This window comes from Sceloporus undulatus, chromosome 4 (assembly GCF_019175285.1).
Source record: "Sceloporus undulatus isolate JIND9_A2432 ecotype Alabama chromosome 4, SceUnd_v1.1, whole genome shotgun sequence".
Lineage (NCBI taxonomy): Eukaryota > Metazoa > Chordata > Lepidosauria > Squamata > Phrynosomatidae > Sceloporus > Sceloporus undulatus.
The window spans coordinates 239,559,912-239,582,945 of NC_056525.1; the positions used below are offsets into that span (position 1 = coordinate 239,559,912).

General features: G+C 39.4%; 1 protein-coding gene across 4 annotated transcripts in view; it reads right to left on the minus strand.

Annotated features, from left to right (window-relative positions):
* Nucleotides 1–23,034, minus strand: part of NDRG1 (N-myc downstream regulated 1) — a 110,592-nt gene that overhangs the window by 22,973 nt on the left and 64,585 nt on the right. For 2 of the 4 annotated variants that reach the window (XM_042461871.1, XM_042461870.1), the window contains 3 exons: nt 21,519–21,585; nt 8,115–8,193; nt 6,997–7,032 (listed from right to left, as the gene is read on the minus strand). In XM_042461871.1, the coding sequence (XP_042317805.1) occupies nt 6,997–7,032; nt 8,115–8,193; nt 21,519–21,571 (168 nt within the window). In that variant the 5' untranslated portion in view covers nt 21,572–21,585. The remainder of the gene's footprint in view (nt 1–6,996; nt 7,033–8,114; nt 8,194–21,518; nt 21,586–23,034) is intronic. The other 2 variants (XM_042461873.1, XM_042461874.1) reach the window with 1 other exon arrangement.

Consider the following 23,034-nt stretch of genomic DNA (forward strand, 5'->3'; position numbering starts at 1 on the left):
CTAGGGAGGACATAGGCATGAGTCTGCAGGACTTTAGCAGAGCAGTGGAGGGCAGGGTGTCTTGGAGATGTCTCATCCACAGCGTCACCATCGATCAAGGCCGAGTCAAGGGCAGTTAACAACAACAACAAATTCACAACTCCATCCAGACTTACTAGAAGGCATGGGGGTCACTTTTGCCATGAAGTAGGTTGACCCTTTTAGGCTGAAGGCTCTTTTGCCCAAACTGGAAATGACCTCTAGTCATCTTCTGCCCTAAAACAGGCATGAGCTACATCACAATATGACAAAAATGTCTCCATGGACTCTAGCTGGTACAATAGGTCAATGTCCCAAAAAAGGCAAGAGATAGGGACATATGGAAATATAGTGGCCAGGTTGTATGTGTGTCCTCAGGACTTGAGGTAGTTGTCTACACCTGTTCTAGGCAAATACCTCTACTGCGGGTTGGCTTTATCTTTATACAACAGGTAGCACTCCTATACTGCGAACTTGCAACACTGCTTTCTTATCTGTACTGGGAGAGTGTAACTCAACTGGCTTCAGTGCACCACTTCCATTATTTATTAAATATTTTAGCTTAAATCTATTTTGTTGTTATTCATTCCTGTTGTGTGTCTTCATGTCATTTTTGACTTATGGTGACCCTAATGCAACCCGATTACTATTACACCATGCTGGCTCCCTAAATCCATTTACTCATGCCCCAAAATGTTGATTTATGGAATCTATTGCTTATGTAAATCCCACTGCTTCAGTAAGTTTACTCTGGTTGGGGCTAACAATTGTATTTAGCTTTTAGGATTCTGTTTTGTTTTGTTTTGTTTTAAATTCTGTTCTCTCATCCAGGGTGTCATGTACAGGATTACAGCAGTTGCAAAATTCAAGCTTCAGGAAGGCGGACAGTTTTAACAATGTGAATAACAATAAAAATCTCTCTCTCTCTCTCTCTCTCTCTCTCTCTCTGTGTGTGTGTGTGTGTGTGTGTGTGTATTAAGACTGCAGATTAAAATCTCCCACCCTCTACCCACAGCTTTCTGTGCCATCCAATTGTTGCTTCAGATGGGTTTGGAGACCTCTGAAGCAGGTTTTGAGGGTGCGCCTGGAGAAGAGAAATTGCTCCCTCACCCCAGTTCCATGGAAAGATGGATGTATTTGAATGTCAACATCATCTCATTGAAAAACATTTCAAACCAATTGTTTCTAATATTTGGATAGGAATTTAAAAAGCTTTACTGGGTCTCTAAAGCAGATTGATACTACAAAAAAGGGGGGGGGGAATTGAGTAGATTAGTGCTTCAGAGGTGTAGGAAAAAACATACAGACATAGATGACATTACAAAGTATTTGTAAGTGTCACCAGTATTTTTTTTAAAGTGGCATAGATATTTATGGGAGAAAAATACAATATAGATATTTGTGTGATTCATGTAGCAAAATCAGCATGCAGAATTGCTTGCCACATGAACACAGCTATCATGAAGATTGATTTGTAATAGCTTGTGTCCAGAAGTTGTTTTGTACCAGCATTTTTGTTTGTTTTTGTACCAATTTTTGGACAATGGGATATGCCTAAGTCTACTGTTAGCTGCAATGTACCCTAAGGTCTAAGTGTAAACCAGGTCATTATAATATTATTAGCATTTTTAGTATATACAGTAAGCCTACAGAAAAATCAAATTGCATGACACTTTGAAATGATATAATGGGGTAATGACTGAGCAGGAAAGAGCCCAAGGAATCACTGGATAATGTTTGTGAACGACTTTAACGAAGGCTCAAGCTTAATATCTCTGAAGCATAGTCCAATGTCAACAATTGCATTTTCACAATAATGCAGTGATGGGGAGACAGTCAAGCACTATACCCAGTTCCTGTGAACTATTATAGCGAAATAATGTGGGCAAGAAACTATTAAAGATCTCCATGCTCTCTCTACAAAATTCCATACGATGTGAAGTAATTTGTGGTTTCAGCATTGGACTATGACGTTGGAGACCAGGATTTGATTCCCAGCTCGGCCATGAAACTCGCTAGGTGACCTTGGGCAGGTCACATGCTCTCAGCCTCAGGGGGAGGACCATGGCAAACCTCCTCTGAACAAATCTTGCCATGAAAACCCCATGATAGGTTCACCTTGGGGTCTCCATAAGCTGGAAATGATTTGAAGGTACTCAACAATAACAATTCTTAGTTGGCTAACCATACAATTATGTCTGCAGGAAAACATGTATGAAGCAAATAATGTATTCACATTACTACTGAGAAAGAAAGCTACATTAAAAAAAACTCTCTCCCACAATGGATAAAGCCCAAGTGTGTGTGTGTGTGTGTGCGCGTGTGCCTTCATACTGCCTATTGACTTATGCTGACCCCATGAATTTCATAGGGGTTTTTTAGGCAAGTTGTACTCAGAGGTGCTTTTCCCAGTTCTTTCCTCTGAAATATAGCCTACAGCACCTGGTATTTGTTGGTGGCCTCCCAAGTACTAACAGCCATAGCCAATTCGCCCTGAGAGCCCTTTAGGGCTAGAGGGCTGAGTATAAATACCGTAAATAAATAAACAAGGAAAGAAAATTCAAGTACTTGGTGCATTTCTCAGTGGGTCTGGAGGCACAGATCTCACTTCACACACTGTGCTTGCTACAGCAAACATCTACAAAGTAAAGCCGCCATTGTTGTGGCATAATTATCTCCCCATGAACATGACTCTCAATTTTTGTTCCATCAGCTAACCACAGTTGTAAATTTTAACTGCTGCCTTCTTTTACCCTGACTGAGCACCTTGGTCGTGTATTTTAACTTAGGCCTGTTACAGACAGCCAAAATAAAGCTGCTTCAAGTCACAGTGGAGGTATGGTGTTTCAATGATGCATGTGTCCTAAGACTCCAGAAGTCGCACCAAAGCCACGCACCAGACTGGAGCATGGCTTTGGTGTGGCTTCTGGACTCTTAGGATGCATGCATCATTGAAACACCATACCTCCACTGTGACTTGAAGCAGCTTTATTTTGGCTGTCTGTAACAGGCCAGAATGTTGCGAGATTGAGAGGGAGATGGAAGACTTCTGTATGAAAGAGCATGAATCTACTTACAAAGAAATACAAGACAGCACTAAGAAAACAGCCAAATCAAAATAGGCTCCACAATGAAAAGCTTCATAGCAAAATTGACCTAGAGATCTGTGGGGAGTGATTTCAGAAAGATTTTCTCCTGTAAAGATGTAGCACACTGAAAACAGATGGCAGCACATCCTAATCAACATCAGTGTTATAGTAAGAGGCTCTTTACTGACCGATTTGTATTAAAACACTGTCTTGGAAAAAAAATCCAAGGTACACTAATCCGATAGAAGGCTAAAGACAAACGTGCCATCTGCTCATGCATCTCTCGCCTTCAAAAAGACAGATTCCTGCTCAGTAGGCTAAACAATTGCACGTGACGGGTAGATAAACACACATCCAAGGGGTCCCATCACAGACTACAGAAGTTAGTTTGATGGACAAATGATTTCCTCAAAAGAGACACCTGTATGCCAAATTCCAAATGAGCAATGTTGTTAAAAACATAAATTCATTAAGAGCTATGGAAATTTTAGAGGTTGCCCTTTCTTTTGAAGAGAAATCGATAGCCACTAAGCAATATCTCCCAACATACTAGTATAATTAGTGTGTTGTAGCTGTGCAAATCCTTCCTGCTATTATGAGACTGATCACATATACCATATATACTTGACTATAAGGCAATCTCATGTATAAGATGAGGGCAGATTTTGAGGCCAAAATTATGGATTTTGATATGAGCCATGGATAAGTCTCTTGTAACAAAATATCTAAAGGATGAAGCCAAGGAAAACAATACCAAAGAACTTACAAAATTTCAGGAGGCATAACTGTTTCTGTTCACACTAAAGGATGGATGGATGGATGAAAGAATAGAGGTGGGTCAGTCCTTCCTTGCATTTTACCAGGGGATGGTTTCTATTTTTATGAGAGTTAAAGTACAGGACTAACATTGGCCCATGGATACGTCAGCTCAGATTTTAGGGGTCAATTTTTTTTTACTAAAATTTCTAGACTTATACATGAGTATATACAGTAGTTCAGTCATAAAAATTCACCACTTGACTGCAGCAAACATGGGACATGTGAAACCGTAACAGTTGAATGCTAGAGGAAAACATTCCATATTACCCAAATCAACTCAACTGTAAGCCATTTTGAGTCACAATTTGGGAGGAAAGTGGGATTAAAATTAATAATAATAATAATAATAATAATAATAATAATAATAATAATAACTCAAGCAGAATACCTTCCCAATCTGTCAGATGTTTAGCATTGGGAACAAAATATACTTCATTTCTTATCACATTGAATTCCTCCCTTCCTTAATACACTGTATACATACATGGGAGAAGACAAGCCACAGGTGAAAGTAGCAGCTAGTCCTTTTCAGGTGCCTCAGATTCATGTGTGTGTGTCTTCAAGTCACACTGCATATTCCTTGGCTGTCTCCCACCCAAGTACTAAAAGATACTTCTTAAAAAATAGTATTGTGTTGAGAAACTTTACCTGGGTTAAGCATTTGGCACTTGCCTGTCTCAGGTGTTTTGTCAAGTTATCAAATTTGACATGGAAATTTACTATCAGTATACTATACAGAGAAAGCCAGCATGGTTTAGTGGTTTGTGTACTGAACTATGACTCTGGAGACCAGGGTTTGAATTCCCACTCAGCTATGGAAGCACACCTTGGGCAAGTCACAGCCTCAGAAGATGGCAAAGGAAAACCCCTCTAAACAAATCTTGCCAAGAAATTCACTTTAGGGTCGCCATAAGAAGAAAATGATTTGAAGTCACACAACAACCACCATGCTATACAGATATGCCTCAGAGTCACATATACATACAGTATTACTTTCAGGTAACTCAGATATGCTGGTAATAAATTTGTAGGGCAAATTGGATACCATGACAAGACGCTTAAATATTCAGCACTCCCCTAAGTCTTAAGTGTTTTGTCATGCTATTTAATTTGGCCTGCAAATTTATTACCAGTATATCTGAGATACCTGAGTGTCATATCTACATATGACTCTGAGGCATATCTGTATAGCATGGTTGTTGTTGTGTGACTTCAAATCATTTCCAGTTTATGATGATCCTAAAGTGAACCTGCCATGGGATTTTCTTGGCAAGGTTTGTTTAGAGATGTTTTCCTTTGCCTTCCTCTGAGGCTGAGACTTGCTCAAGGTGGGCTTCCATAGCTGAGTGAGAATTCATACCCCGATCTCCAGAGTTATATTTCAGTGACTAGGAGTGCATTTTCACAGTTAAGGCTTGTATGCCAACTGTTCCTGTTCCTAGAGGTGTCAGATCTTGCCTTGCTCAAACATGCCTTAGCTACATCTCATTTGGATTACTCTAAATTATGCTAAAGAAGATTGTTGTAGCTGTTTCATACTACTTTAACAGCTATGTCTCTACCCTGTGGAATCCTGGGGTGTGTAGTTTAAGGACCAGAGGACAGTCAGAAAGTCTAATTGGTTGAAAAGTGGGGGAAAATTTTTTTGAGTTTGCAAATCCAATTTGGCCTTTGAAAACATAAACAACATATTATATATCACTTTTGAATTTGTGCAAAAGCTAAATTAACATATTATACACATGCACATACACAAGTGTGTGCAAGCAGTCCCAAGAGATCTTCATAGGCAAGAAGAACTGATGAGAGAATAACCCGTCAAATTAATGGACCCTGTCTGTAATTTGCAAGCATTGAAAGAGCAAGTAGATGGAAACCTGTATTAAGAATTCTCTGCTACACAGTTTAAAAGCTCATTTTTGAAGCATTTAAGCAGAGAATTCTAAGCCTCTCAACAATCTACAATACTCTAGATTGCATAAAATGGCACCAGAGAGTTAAAGTTAACTACACCGTACAGACACACACTTAAGTATCAAGAAAATGGGTCAGCAAGTATTTTCCTCTTCCAGTTGGTTTTTCTTTTGCCTTTAATGTAAAGGCAATTCTTTGACATGAAAGGTCATTTCAATCATTCTAGCTTATACCTACAGACAAGGCCCTAGTTGACCACCGCAGTAACAAGACGGACTAAAGAAACCAGACGGAGGCAGATAAATACACATCGCAAGTTGTAAAGCACACACTGTCTTCCAAAGTACTCTATCTGGAAATTTTAATGCTCTTGTGTGCTCAGAGCAGAGCACATAAACAAACATTAGGTGCTCATTTGTGTATAATTTCTACCTGGTGTGAAGCTTCAGGTACATTGTGCTATTTCCTCAAGCTTTTTTTTTTTTAAAGTATGAACATTTTTCTCCTTCCCACCTTCAAATAGCAAACTTAAGTTCAGGTAGAGAATGCACTCATCTTGTAAAAGTATGATAAAAGCATTGTAGTTAACCAAACACACACCATAAGAGCTCTGTGTAACATATAGTTGTGTGGCAGAGGTATCAATCAGACCCCTTGAAATATGGGCACATAATGGTTCCTCTTGACATCATGACAATAAAACAGTCAGTCAGAGGAGCATCTCACATCCCCCTGCAGGCACCTAGCCATTGAGATAAGGGCGGAGAAAGTGCGGCACATGGGCCAAATGTTTTTTTATTTTGGAGCTTCTCAAACATGTCAAGATCTTCTCAAGCTCAGATCCACCAGGGCTCACAGGAGGCTCTGCAAGCTGCCTACTCATAATTCATATGGAAACAATGGTAAGAGCAATGATACTATGACGCACAAGACAAACTTGAAAACTAACTGCTAGCATATTTCTAGCAAATTTTGTCTTCACTCTCTTGCAATAGTATTTTCCTTATGTGTTTCTACAAAACTTTATGAAGTACTCATATGGAATATTCTTAGTTCTGCCATGCAAAATGCTGATGGTTAGAAATCTACAATATGATTGGAAGTGCATGGATTTAACACTTCTGAAGTTTGTTTGATCAAGTGAAAACACACTTACCTGCACATTAACATCAGGCAGGAGACGTGTGATCGCCTACAAAAGGTGTACAACAGTATTAGGGAAATGAAGCCAGGTGGTTTAATTTCAGTTCTAAAATGTATGCCCTGTGGGCAGTTCATAGTGGATCAAAAATACACGTTTTAGAATTAATTTTTGTGAAACTTGCAAACCATGATTTGGATCCAGGCTTTCAGTGCAATCCTATGCAAGAATACTAAATTTATGCCCTGCTGAGTTTAATGTTTAGGTAAGCTAGTATAGGATTGCAGCTTTAGGCCTAAATACAGCATTCCACATTTAAGTAGGCCTTGGATCAATCGAATTTACATGAGTGCTAACTTACTATTTGGATCTACTTCACCTGAGACAAGCAAGTAATTCTTCTCAGCAGATCTACTGAAATTATTGTGACTTAATAATAACTGAGTCTGGATTCAACCCAATGATTCAGAAAGGTAGGAGTAAGAGTTGTCTTGGCAAAGGTATCCTCCATGCTCCTTGTTCCCTGTTGAAGTTTGTTTGATGTTCTCATCAGCATGCATTATTCCCAAATGTCATACAGCAGATCCCAGATCCTTTCCCCTCCATCTATTTCATTCTTAAACCAGAGCAGAAGTGATTGAGAAGCACAGTTGACTCGCCATAGCTACAGATACTTTATCCATGGATTCAAGCATCCATGGCTTGAAAATGTTCCAAAAATATGAAAATTCGAAAAAGCAAGCCTTGCTTTCGCCATTTTTAAAGAAATAAGGGACACTATTTCACTATGCCATTGTCTGTAATGGACTTGAGCATCCATGGATTTTGGTATCCACAGAGGATCCTGGAACCAAACCCCAAGGGCCCACTGTACAGGTATAGGGACAATATCAGGATATGTACTTTTCAAAGCAACAACACTGCTAAAGTAAACACATGAGATTTTGCAACAAATGAGCACAATGATAAAAGTAATCCACAGATGATGCCCCCAGATTTTTTTTAAAAAGGCCCCTTTTCTGGTGCCCACCCAACTAACCTCTGAAGGAGAGCCTTAGATAATGATCTAACTAACCCTTCAGGCAGGTTCACATGAAAACTGATGGTCCTTCAGTACAGTAATTTAAGCTTACCTCTTCTCTGTCCACTAATGGTTTCACCTCCATAATATGAGAGTCAGGGCCTTCCGCTGACATTGTCAATAGCTGGTACCTTAAAAAAAGAAAAAAAAAAAAAGGGGGGGGGGAAGATCAGCTTGATTGCCTCCAATATTTATTTTGAAGATAACCCATGTCCTACAATGTTAAGGCTATGAAATTAAGAAATTTCTTAACTTTGAGGGATGTAAAGCTGCATAAAACACAGCCAAGATAAAATACAACAGGTGGCACAGAAAAGATAATGCAATCAAACGTTACATGGAAAAGATTAACCCCAATTCCAGCATTCCTTAATATGAATGCTTAACTTCCAATGCAAATTGGGCTCCTTTCAATTCTTGTACTTTCAGTGGTGTTAAAATCTAACTAGTTCAAATCCACAGTATCAGCTGAGGATGTGCAAAAATGGCAAATCGATAAGTCTGTATAGTAATTTCCAACTTCACTGCTTTTCATTTCCATGACAATAATGGCTAGATAAAGCAAGGGTCGAATCATCTGCTTGTTTCAAAGACAAGATAAAATGAGGATTTGCAACTAGAAAATCCATCCTACAAAATCAGAAGAATGTTCCCTATTTACCAGTACTCTACAGTGTTTCTGCAAAAAAATTAACATGAATTTATTAGGGATGATGCTGGGTAAAAGATGCAAAATACTTTCTATTTAAGATAAACCTAAACTGCAACACAGTACATGCTATTTATAAACAAAAACCTTTCTATCTAGTCAAGTCATTAGCACTACAATACAATTTTTGAGACCTTAACTGATGCTTTTGTCCTATCCTGTTTGGGTTATCGCGGCATGCCTTTGAAAAGTGTTCAGAAACTTCATGTGGTCCAAACAGCATATGATGAGGACTAGTTTCTGAAGCATATTATTTTCCTTGATACAATAGCTTTACAGCTTGTTCCTGCACAATGCAAATAGTTATATATGACCACTAAAGTCTTACATAACTTGAAAATAGACTCAAGAGCCTGTATGGTGTAGTAGTTTGAACACTGGACCATGATTCTAGGGATCAGAGTTCAATTTCCCACTCAGCTATGGAAACCCACTGGGTGACCTTGGATAAAGTACACACTCTCAGCCCCATAAAATCCTGTGACAGGTCCACCTTAGGGCCGCCATACTAACCTGTTGGAAATGTCTTGAAGGTACAACAACAATGGACTGTATTCTACAATACAAACCTGTCTAGGCTATGGGATCCTCAAGGATGCCCCTTCTCCCTTAATCCCACTGTCCCCTACCCCCAGCCATGTCTGGGTGGTGATGGCAGAGAGGAAGTTCTTGGTGGCTGTTCCTTAACTCTGAAACTCCCTACCCAGGGAAGCTAGACTAACCTGTCATTATTGTTCTTGTTATCAGGTCAAGTTTTTAAAAACACACACATTAGCAGGCTTTGGAAAATTGATACATTTTTAACAAGGGCTACAGAAAATGTGTTGTACGCTTGTATTTCTTTCTTTTTAATAGGTGTGTTATGCATTGTTTTAAATTCTGTAGGTAGTTTAACAATAACCTTTTCTGAGATTTTATCTACATATTTATCTGTTTTAATTTTAATTTTCTAAGCTGGAGGAAAAGTAGAATATACATTAATACTATAAACATGCATAAGTCGGTTGGTGCACTGCCATTCCATGCCACTTGTGTGGATGTTACTTTGTCCAGGATGGGTCAACTTAAATGCGAATAGCCAGAGTTAATAATGCATTTGTTTATTGTCTATATTTTTTGAACTTTGTATACTATGACAATGTTCCTTATCCATGTCCATCTACTTCTGTAGCTCAGGACAAAATTACAGGCATCTGATAAAAAATAGACTACTGTCCATGAGAGATGATGCCATAATGGATCTGTTAGTCTTACAGATGTTACCACTCCTCTTATCAATGTAATAAAGATATTTCAATAAAGTTCTTCTTGACCATTTTCCTTAAGCTGGACTGGTAGAACAAAGCATAAGGGACCGAGTAACCAACAGAAGCACAGGACAGTTCTCTTCCTTTTAATGATAAGACTCATTATGAGATACATCAGATGGGAATTCAATTCATCTCCTAGCTCAATCTCTGCCAATCTTTGATCCCCATATAATATTGGACTGCCATTCTCATTATTCCTGACTACTAACCAAGCATGCTGGAATTATGGTTATATCAACTAAGGAATTACTAAATCACATGGTCATCTTGTGAAATTCTTAGGAGAAGCTACCTTATCTTCTCTATTTATTTTACCAGGAATGAGAAACTTTTACATGGCTATCTATTACAAATGATAGTGCTGTTAAGAATCCTATCAAACATCGAAATCAGGATCGGTTAGTATTTGTGAAAGTATGTCTCCTAGTTGACACATCAGGGTTTCTGTAGCCCATGAATACAAAAAACAGAGTTCCCAAAACTGCAGATTCATAAATAATGGTATACTTAGACCACAAACAAAGCTAATGGAACATCTTCAACCTAATTTGAGCAAATGAATAGAAGCTAGGCCAGGACAATGTATTAGAACACCACGGCCTATTAGTTTTCTGGTACTTCACTGAAAGGAACATACCAATCTATTTCTTTCAAGTAAACATCATAAAAATAATGACAGAAACTGCAGGAGAGGAAGCTGAAGAAAGGCGCCTTGCTGTTTTCCAGCAGTGGGCAGTTCACAGAGCAGAATAAAGCTTATACACAGTGGTTTTGAGTCAACTGCAGAGTCTTAGCTGTCCTTTAAACAGAAAAGCAATCCTCCAACAATAGTGCAATATGATTAAGAACTGAAGTGTTAAGTGATGAAACAAAGTCTTTTAAATTAAGTTTTTATATAGCTATTTGTTTTGGAATTAGAGATTTCCATAATGTTAACCTGACAAAAACTGGGGCATCTTTGAATGAAGAACAAATGGGATACTGCCAGAAAATGTGGACTGCAAAAGCTTCATCAGCACCTGATCCTGGTTTTTATCAGAGAAACAGAGGGCTATCAAACACCAATTACTGCCTACCAACTTTTGCCTCTAGAGGGAGTTATGAACATATGGACAAACTTTGCTTGAGTTTTGATTCATTGACAGAGACCAAGGAATGAATTTTCAAAGGGCCTCTTCCTGAATTATAAGTTGACGTCATATGAATGCTTCTGTAAATGCATCCTACAGCAAAAATAAGAGGAGTAGTTTATGCTGTGTAAGGCTCACTCCCCATGATTAAATAAATAAATAAATAAAATCCTCATGCTTTTAAAACAATGGAGCAAACAAGCTCACTTGAGCATTAGAGACTTAAAGGCAGGAATGCTCAAGATATCTTGCTGCCTTAGGCAAAGGATGAATTTGTAGCCCCATCTCCAAGTACAGAATGGTCAGGCAACTTTACCTTAGTATTGCCAATTTCCTTCACTCTGATGCAAGAAGCTAGCTTTGCCACAGCAAAATAGCTGGAGGTGGTAGTGAGAGGGGACAGAAAGCATGTCTAGGAGCTGCCACAACTGATCCCCAGCATCTTCCTAACAGTAGGTCCAACTGTGTTGTTGTTGTTTACCTTCGTTTCTGACTTATGGCGACTCTAAGGCAAACCTATCATAGGGTTTTCTTGGCAAGTTTCTTCAGAGGGGGAGTTGCCATTACCATCCTTTAAAGCTGAGAGAATGTGACCTGCCCAAGCTCATCCAGTGAGTTTCCACGGCTGAGTCAGGATTCAAATCCTGGTCTTCCAAATGTCATAGTTCATTGCTCAAACCATTACTCTGCACTATCTAGCTCCATTATATCTATTCTAACAATGACTGTTAGTGGTTCTCAAAGAGGATTTCCTACCTGGAGACATCTGGGAGAGTACATAGGATCTTTTGTATATGTAACACATCCTCCACCTGTGGCCTACTACCTATCCATCATGCACCTTCTTTTCCTGGTTCACACTTACGTAGCTAAGGTCCAGATATACAGAGGCAAGTTGGAGGATGTTTGAGGCTTAATCATGTGGAAGCTATTTCATGGGACAGACTGTTTCATTAAAATATTTCCCATGTAGTCTTTATTTCCATCAATACTATTCTTTGGTTGACAGGGGAGAGACCACAGAACACCAGCAAAGCATGCCCTTTACACGTTGTGAGCCCCCAGCTGACCGTCCAACTAAAGGAGGGGAGGCAGCAGACAGAGATCTCAGAGAATCAAATGACCTAATTCTGCACAGCAGGCAAATTCAAAGATTCATGAATGCAGTACTACAGCACATTCACAAGAGCAAACCGCTAGCTGCTTCACACAGCTTCGCATAGTCCATTTCAAATAGTGCATACAGCATGAGCAAGTTGTGTCTAATACCCTGCACACATAAAGGCTGTGAGTCCTCCAAGAAGACAAACATAAGAATGCAACAAGTTGCCTCCCTGAGGAAAGTGACAGAAAACATAATAGCTTTACAGAGACAACAGGTCAACACTGCTAAGGAGGTGCAAGTTATTTCTGAACTGGTTAGAAGGCATGAGGTTGAGACCTCTAGCTCTAATTCAGGACCCCTGGCTGTTAATATGGGTCAGCATGGACAAATCGCTAGCTTATCTTGCCACTTCCAATAAATCTCACTATGAGACGCTTTAGCAACCCCATGTGTAAATCAAGACACTAGGCTGGTGTGTGTGTGTGTGTGTGTGTGTGTGTGGCCTTCCAGGTGTTTTGGCCTGCAACTTCCATCAACCCTGGCTAACATAGCCAATGGTAAGCTAGTATGGGAGTTTTAGTCCAGAATCATCTGGAGGGCCATAGGTTCCCTACCCTGCTGCTTTACATGATTTGTTTTTTACATAGCGTTAGAGCCAGTGTGTTGTAGTGTTTTGAGAGCGGGAGTACAACTCTGGAGACCACGGTTCAAATCTCTGCTCAGCCATGGAAACCAACTGGGTGATCCAGGAGAAGTCACACTGCATGAGCTTCATATGAAGGCAAAGGCAAACCTCCTTTGAACAAATCTTGCTCAGAAAACCCCATAAGGCTCAGGGTCACCATACGTCAGAAACAATGAAAAGGACACAACAACAAGAAGCAATGTTTGCTTAGCATAACTGTGTATCAATAACACTGGCCTCTGTGTGTGTGTGTGTGTGTGTGTGTGTGTGTGTGTGTTTACATACATATCCACACAACACATGCAGAGACAAAACTATTCTTATGTTTGAAAGGTCAAAATACAGTGGACCCTTGTTATATGCTGGGGTTTGGTTCCAAGATCCCCCGTGTATAACAAAATCCGTGTATGCTCAAGTCCCATTAAATGTAATGACATAAAAAATGGTGTCCCTTATGAAAATGGAAAATAAAGGTTTGATATTTGAAATTTATACATTTTTGGATCATTTTCAAACCGTGTATGCTTGAATCCGTGTATAAAAAATCCGTGTATAAGAAGGGCCGACCGTACAAAGCCTATGTTATCTCTGTAGTCTTTCATGCTGGCAAACATACAGCAGAGCATGAAACAAGGCTCCATCCTGCTGGCTTCCCCGCCTTTCACAAACTGAGAGGTCACAAGGTCTTGTAACAGAATAATTTGCTGACGCAGTCCTAGCAGGTTCCCCTCAACTTCAGTCTCATTAACTCTAATTCCTGCCAATTTAGTTAAGGATTAAAGTTCAACGCTGTCACATTTGTTTGAAATAATGGGCTTTAATTATGTCGCTAACTTTTCCCAAAAGAATCAAATAAGCCTGCCAAACCGGCAAACAAAAAGACAGAGTTGGGCCCCAAATACATGACTATCCATTGTGACTACACCACTGTGTCACAAGATCATACATCTTTGGTCCTGGGTGCATCGCTGCACTAAGATCATTCCACAGTGGTTAGGGAACCGAAACTGGTAGATGTCCATATGTGCAAAGTTTCACTCTCCTTCCTTCTCCACTAGCAAGAGAACTAGGAGAGGAGGTAGCCACCTGAGTAATGTCATGCCACTAGTCCCCTGCAGCCAAAGTACAGGTTGAGTGTCCCTTATCCAGAATGCCAAAATCTGAAATATTCCAGAATCCCAAACACTTTTGCAGAAGAGGCTTGCCTGCTTGAGTATTGAAACATTAAACAGAAAATATATCACTGGGATGAGTGACATAGAACAAGGAAGGTTCACGAAGTTCTAGAGAAGGAAGAGGCAAAGCTTGTTAACCTGTGAAACTATAGGTATACTTTCATTAAATGTGGTACAGGTTAAATCTTTTTTATATAGAATTCCAAAATCCAGAATACTTCAAAAACCAAAACTATTTTAATAGGTGGCAGAGACAGTGACACATTTGCTTTCTGATGATTCAATGTACACATTTTTGTGCTTAGTTTCATGCACAAAATTATTTCAAATATTGTCTAAAATCACCTTCAGGCTATGTTTATAAGGTGCGTATGAAACATAAATGAATTTCATGTTTAGACTTGGGTCCCATCTCGAAGGTATCTCATTATGTATATGCAAATATTCTAAAATAAAATTAAATAAAAATCCAAAACACTTCTGTTCCGAAGCACTTCAAACAGGGGATACTCAACCTGTACTAAAAATCAGGGCACAAATGTATTACACCTGTCTTCAGTTGCTAAGCAATTGGTGGCCAACCTTTGGGCTGCCAGACTTTGATGAAAAAATACTCTCATCATCCGTCACCACTGCCCAGGCTGATCCAGTGAAAACTGGAGTTCAACAATATCTGCCCAGAAAAACCCTCTCAAAATTTCTTCTTCCCAATCCTGCTCACCACTTTTGTGCAAACGTCATGACTGATAATGTCCCAGCAAGCTCAAAATCTAGGTGATCAAATAGGTTAGTAATTTTGATTCCGACCCCCCTCCCCAAAGATGTGGCCATTTCATTTTAACTTAGCTTATGAAGTAGTTTTTACCATTTTGGTAGCTCATAAGAAGTGATTCAACATGACCAGTGTCAATTTTACATTAGCTGAAACTGACTCATTAAGAATCATGATGCAACCTTTTGAACTTATTTTTGTTTGGCTAATGCAATCCACTTCCAAAAAGTCGGTACGTTTGTTGCACTGAAAGAGCAAGACACAAAAAAGGAAATTATGAATAATAAGCCAAAAACATCTCATGGTTAAAAAATCTTTACATCTTTTTTTTAAAAAGAATTCTACATCCTGAATAAGTCTTTCAGAACATGGGTTCTCATGTTATAGTGAATTATAAACACTCACTGTTCTTGCACTCTCTGTTCCAGTCTCTCAGCTGTATCTATATTTTAATCACAGTATACAAAGTTTACAGAGGCAGCTATCTGTACCAAACTCTTTCAGCCACAATCCAGGCAACTTTAATTTTCCTAATTCAAACTGATGGGCCCTTGTATAAGCAAACCAGTTTCAAAGTACACCTTTTTTTTCTCTCTTAAAGAACGTCCACTACACCACCAAATTGCACATTATCACATGGGGAAGGAATATGTATTTTTATACATCAATGCACTGTTCGCATATCCTTGTCAGTCTTGTGACAAGCCCAAAATAAGTTTTTAAAAGTAATTTTAATTCTGCCCATACAACAGAAGCTGCAAGCCAGTGTTGTCATCTCAGATAAAACATTATTTCCTTGTTCTTGCATAGGCTTATATTTACCACACCGTTACACACGGCAACAAACCATTTCACCTCTAGACTGGACACTCACAAAGGCACGTATCTTTATAGCAACAAGAAAAAACATCTTTGTTTCAATCCACCCACAAGAAGACATCAGTCAGGCATTTTCCATTTAAAGAATGTAACATTTTTTGTATTCCAAATGAGGATTGAGAGACGCCAGTCAGAAGGCAAGCGAGGCTACAGTAACGTACTTGTTTTCTATATGTAAAATATTTTAAATACAACATTCAAATATTCCCTTTCTTCAAGGAGCCACTGTTTTTAATGAGACTTGTAACTGCTATTCATTTCTATTATGACAGGTCAATGAAACCACAATACCAGTCAATAAATAACTTGCTTGACACTGGTGACTGTTTTAGCAAATAACTTTAAAGAGAGAACCAAAATGTTATGAGAAGTCCAAGGGATGGTTGACACTTATTCAGCTTATGGCAAACACAGGTCCATTCCTGTCCAACCCTAGTTCGACTTTCTTTGTAAGGTCAGGTGAATCACTTACTCTAAAGTTTATATGGAAATAATCTTGGATTCAGAACTTCAGCCTTCTCTCATATTCATACATTTTTAACAAGTCACAATATCTGTGACTATCTGGGTAAATCACTGGCTTTTTTGGGTATTGGCTTTCTGTAACAAAGCAGTGGGGGTTATCAATTTGTTGTTGTTAACTGCCCTCAAGTTGATCTTAACTCACGGTGACCCTATGGATGAGACATCTCTGCTTAAATTCACCTGCAATTTTTTTTCAATGGTGAATAATCAGGCAATAAAGTAGCAAAAGGGCTAAGAATGGTTCCCCCACTGAACAAGGTCTATCTAGATAGGTAGGTTACTTCTGTGTTTAGGAAACTGAGATATTTCCCTTTCACTCCTATGTTTATGCTGTTCTAAACTGATTGGTGGACCATATCAGAAACTGCCCATGCAATTTCCTCTAGACATCACATACGTATTATACGAGTAACTTGGCAAAACTTTTAAAATGCAAATAATCATCATTACGGGTTTGAGTAAGTCTCTGTGGTCATTAGCAACCATCACCACAGAACTCTTAAGAATCTTCCGTTTGGAAGAATATCCTCCATCAACAAATCCCATATTAGCTCTTCCAGAGTTATTGCCCTGTCCAGAAATATCCTCTTCCTTTAATTTCATTCTGAAAGCCTTCTAAGAAGTTCTGTAACCTCAATATGGGCATACTGCACTGGTATCTTTGGTTAGTCTAAGTAAATACCTTTACAGTCCTTAACCTTGAGTTATGTTGCCCCTGTTCTGATCGCTAACCCCTTCAACTCCTTCCTTGCCAGTTTATTAATAAGCTCAGAGCATATTTACAAGGGGCATCTTTATTTGAATTTAATTTCCTATCTACAATGCTCTAAGCTGTCTCTTTGGCTGTGTCCACGCTGCAGAAATAATGCAGTTTGACACTGCTTTAACTGACATGGCTCAATGTTGTGGAATTCTGGGATTTGTAGTTTTATGAGACATTTAGCTTTCTCTGTCAAAGAGCTCTGACACAATTAACTGATTCCCAGAATTCCACAGCACCGAGCAATGGTAGTTAAAGCAGTGCCAACCTACCACAGGTTATTACTAGTTCTTCGGTACAGATGCAACCTTCAAAGATCACTGAATAGCCCTTGCATTTTAATGTTGCATTTATATTAATTTCAAGACAGCGTCAGACACAATATCTGACAATTAGGTAAGAGTGTGTGAGAGTGTTGTTTTGATATTTTTCCATGTCCCACAGAGTATCAGGACATTATAATACAAGGCCTATTGTTCTGAACAGGCTGCTTGGGTACAGGGTTGAGAGCAAATATTGTCTGAAAACAAGGGGTTAGATTTAGACTTAAGGGCAATAATTTGTGTAGCATTGAGAGTATGCCTGCTAAAATCAAAATACACCTTATCCTGACTAACTTGTCCCACTAACTTCCACAGGACCATTTTATGCTAGATCTGGATCCATTGCTTACTTCTTATAATCTGCACATTCATCCACTTTCACTGCTGAAACAATACAAGAATATCCCCAACCAGAAGCAACAACTGCATAAAAATATTTATGCCATAAAAAGGAAACTGTTTCTTTGATCAGTACCACATCTTACAAACCACTTTGTTTCCAAATTAAAATCAAAACTAATTGTTTCTTGCCTATGAAGACTCTGTAAAATTCATCGGATTGACATAGGCTGACAGGAGACTTGAAGGCATGCACACATACATGCACGCTGTACATACACCCACAGCTACCTTTATTCCAAACATATTTTGGGGGTGTGTATGCATGTATAATAATAATAATAATAATAATAATAATGTTTCTATTATTATTCCCAACAACATCAGCAATATAGTCTACGAAATACACAACAGATTAAAAACATCATCATATAACCATAATATACAGTAAAATACAGTACAATACAATACTAGTCAATGCTAGTCGGCCAGCAATATTACAATAGAGGAAACAATGCATCTGATTCATCTGTTTTTCCATATAATCTAAATGGGGTGGAAATCTTCAACTATAGCAGGTCGGGTGGATATGCCCACTGGAAGAGATCCGTCTTTAATGCCTTCTTAAAGGCTTCTGATGTAATGAGACGGATCTCTTCCATAATTTTGTTCCATAATTCTGTTCCATAATTTTGGGACCACAGCTGTAAATGCTTTTTGGGAAGTAGTGACCAATCTGGTTTTTTTTTTGTATTCCAGCAGTTTCTTCCCTGAAGTTCTGAGTGTGCGGGGCGGATTGTGTAGGGAGAGGCGTTCCCTTAAGTAACTCGGGCCCGAGCCATGTAGGGCTTTAAAGGTGACGACCAACACTTTGTATTGTGCCCGAAAGCTAATTGGTAGCCAGTGTAGAGATTTTAGTATTGGTGTAATATGGTCCGATCTTGATGTTCCCGTGACCAATCTGGCTGCAGCATTTTTAATTAACTGAAGCTTCCGAACTAGGTACAAAGGTAGCCCCATGAAGAGCGCATTACAGAAATCTAAACGAGAGGTTACCAGTGCATGCACCACTGCTTCAAGGTCTCTCCGAGCCAGGTAGAGGCACAGCTGACGTATCAACCGAAGTTGGTACCAAGCACTCCTGGCCACCGCCTCCACATGCAATGTTAACTGTAGAGACGAGTCCAGGAGCACTCCCAAACTGCGGACTTCATCCTTTAGGGGAAGTGTGACCCCATCCAGGACAGGCTGACATATCTCCCCACCTAGCCCAGGGGTTCCTATCGCAAGTACCTTCATTTTCTCTGGATTCAACCTGAGCTTGTTTTTCCTCATCCAACCCATTACCGACTCAAGACAGGCATTTAGAGGAGAGATGCCATCCTTGGTCACTGCAGCTGTCGGGGACACGGAGAGATGGAGTTGGGTGTCATCAGCGTACTGATAACACCATGCCCCGTGTCTCCAGATGATCTCTCCCAGCGGCTTCATGTAAATATTAAACAGCATGGGAGACAGAATGGAGCCTTGAGGGACGCCCGATGTCAACTCCCGCTTACGAGAGCAACTGTCTCCCAGCATCACCATCTGGAATCTGCCCGAGAGATAGGATCTGAACCACTGGAGTGCAGTGCCCCCGATACCTAAATCCCTCAGGCATTCCAGAAAGATACCATGGTCTATGGTATCGAAGGCCGCTGAAATGTCCAAGAGCACCAACAGGGTCACACTTCCCCCATCGATGCCCAGACGGAGATCATCAACCAAGGCGACCATGGCAGTCTCAACTCCGTAACCTGCCCTGAAGCCAGTTTGAAATGGGTCTAGATATTCGGCTTCATCCAAGACTGCCTGGAGTTAAAAGGCAACTGCCCTCTCAATCACCTTGCCCAAAAATGATAACAAAGAGACTGGCCTGTAGTTGTTTCTAATCAGGGGATCAAGGGAGGGTTTTTTCAAGAGTGGTTTAACCACTGCTTGTTTAAGTTTAGATGGAAATATCCCCTCCCTAAGAGATGCATTAATGATGATTTGAAGTGAGGTTACTACTGCATCTCCTCCCTGGGTGGTCAGCCAAGATGGGCAGGGATCTAGAGGGCAAGTCGTCTTCCTTACACTTCCAAGCAGCTTGTCCACTTCATCAGTATTCACAAGCTCAAAGTGATCAAGTCTAACACCGTCCACGGACTCACTGGACGCCTCTCTTATAGTTTCTGTTGTAATATTGGCATTGAGATCAGCCCTTATCTGAGGGATTTTATCTGCAAAAAAGCCATTGAATAAGTCACAGCAGGCCTTGGTGGATTCTAAAAGTGGGTTCAGGGTGGGAGGTTGTTGAGTTAGCTCTTTAACCACCCTGAACAGCTCTGCTGGACGGGACTCTGCTGATGCAATTCGAGCAGCATAGAACGAGTTCTTTGCTGCATCAATTGCCACTCCATAAGAGCGAAGGAAGGCCTCATGGCGTGTCTTGTCAGATAAGCGGTGGTGTCTCCGCTTATAATGATGTATAAAATCTATCATATAACTTTTTCCCCTCAACACAATAAATAGATATGATTAGTGCTGTTAAAAACATGCCAAATCTGTGGAATCATGTAAGATAGGTAAATCCAAAGCCTATTTTGATAAATGTTAAAAGTGACCACCACAGTCGCTGTTGTGGTGTGCCTTCAAGTAGTTTCCAAATTGGGGCAACTCTAAGGCAAACCTATCATGAGGTTTACTTGGCAAGTTTCCTCAAAGGGGGTTTGCCACTGTCATCTTCTGAGGCTGAGAGAGTGTGACTTGCCCAAGGCCACCCATTGGATTTACATGGCCAAGCCAGGTTCACCACAATAGACTTCATGAAAAAAAGCATATAATTTCTGCAAAAATTAAATCATGTCTCCTTGTCCACTCTCACAACCAAGCATACCACTTTATCTACTGATCCTTGTCACTTTTAAAATTTTCATCAGCTATTCCATCATTAAAGGCATGCCACCCAATATCACACTAGAATAGTTTTTGTTACAATCAATTTCAATTTCATCTAAATTTCAAAATTCAGTCTTAGGCAAGCACTGGACAAATAACACAGGTCTGGGATTTAAAAACCCTTTTTTCATTATTGTAGCTGTTTTTAATGAATTTTGAGGTGCTGACTCTGAAAGCATAATGCAGTTGTTGTACCATATGCGTTCTTCCATAAAATTAATATTCTTATCAATTTAGTTATTACTTAGCTTTGATTGAGGTGCCTCTTGACTTATGCAAACGGTTGCCTAGAGATAGCTTTAGAACATATAAAGGCAAATAAATTGAAGTTTAAGCTAGAAAAGCTACAGCTAGAACCCTTTCTGTAGTGTCCCATCCTTATGGAAGCCATCTACTGAAGGCACTTCTGATGCATCTGACTACTTTTAGATAGACACTAGGGACCTCAATGGTTCAGTCCACTTTTTAAGTAAATATTGGTGCTGGTCTACGTTTTATAAACTGTAGTCTTACCAGATCCTGCTGCCTCTTTTCAGGTGAAATGAAACAATATGTTATTTTAATTAGTCAGGTTTTTTTTTACATTTTTGTTTTCTACTTTCCAAACCGCCATGAGAAAGTCTTGTTTTGAAAAGCAGAACCACTCCCTCCCCCCAAAAAAACAAACCAGAAATGTTTGAAGATGCAGAATTTCAGTACTTTCATATTAAACAATGTCCTGGCAGGTACTATTTTATACATCGGCATGTGTGAACTACAACCAACCAGCGTTTTCTCCAAACTGGTAACTGCTTCTGCAAGCGGCATTCAGAAGTCATCTTGGATGAAATCTCTATGAAATAATCCAAAGGAGTACATTTAGCAGTCTGAATGTTTCCTCTCCAACTCTACCATTTTTAGAAGATTGGCATTTCCCAGCTGAAACATTCAAATCCTCTTAGCAACTGTATGACATCAGGAGTTCACATTTATCTACTACAAGCTCTTTTCTGGGAGAATGTTTTCTAATATCTCTTCCCTCCCTTTGTAAACATGACCTAGATGTATGCTACAATATTTAACATGCTCAAGTATATCCAGCATGCCAAGCAATTCCTGCTATTGATAACTTTATCAGCATGCTTGTACAAAGTACATAAAGACATTAAGAATAAGAACTTCAGCATTTTATATGCAACTGAGTGGAGCATGACTACCTTGGTAAGATGATAAAGATAAATAATGTGAAACAATCACTTGTGATCCTTAGCAAAGAAATATATGTCATTGACACGTTATAATAACAACATTCTTTTATTTTAAAATAAACATACTGCATTTTGTTGCAAAGGGGCTCTGCCTGAAGCAGAGTTTCTTCAAAATGTTCTCTGTACTTGCTAGCTCTCCAGAAAAGGTTCAGTTCAGCAGAACAAGAAAGTCTGAGAGAACCTTAAAAAGACTTTCAGAATCCCAAATGAATAAAAAAAAAGTGGCCATCAGGTTATGGCTGGCAGATCACATCACCCCTTCACAGTGATATAGTGAGTCAGAACTTGAAGGGTCAAAACAACCACAATTTTGATTAACTGAAATGCCATCTTCTTCTATCTCACCCTCAGATGGCATCTGCACTGCAAAAATAATCTGGTTTGATCCCACTTTAATGGACATGGCTCAATGCTTTGGAATTCTGAAAATTGTAGTTTGTTGTGGCACTAGGACAAAGTTTATTTCTCCAGTGAGGCTGCTGCCTCTGGCTTCGCTAATGCCTCTGAGTTTTAACTTCAATCTTCACACTAGCTGGATGAAAATATATTGTTGTGAGCTATCACTGTGAGAGTGCTCAGTCATAAACAGGCAATTAAGACCTATTAGCTTTACAAAATACCTGTTGCTAATGGAGATCAAAACTGCTAGAACTGATCTGTTGACTTTTTGATAAAACGTTTATCACTGGAGTTGGGAAAAGCAACTCCCAGAAAACCTCATGATAGAAATTTTGCACTATTTGGGCATATATGCTTCCCTTTTTCATGAAATTTTCCTCTACTAAAGGAGAGAGATGCCTCACACCTTCCTCTGACTGGTTGGGTCCCAATCTATTTTCCTTGTTTCTTGTGGGATATGCAACATTGTCCGTTCTTTACATCTTAAAAGGTATGTTACTTCTATAATCTTGTTACATTCAGTTCAATGGACCTCCTCTGCAACTTTTGTTTTAATGTTCCTTATAAAAGTATCTTAGGCATACTTTTCTCCACTGTACTTAGCATGGCATACATGGGTGACTTTATGTGCACAA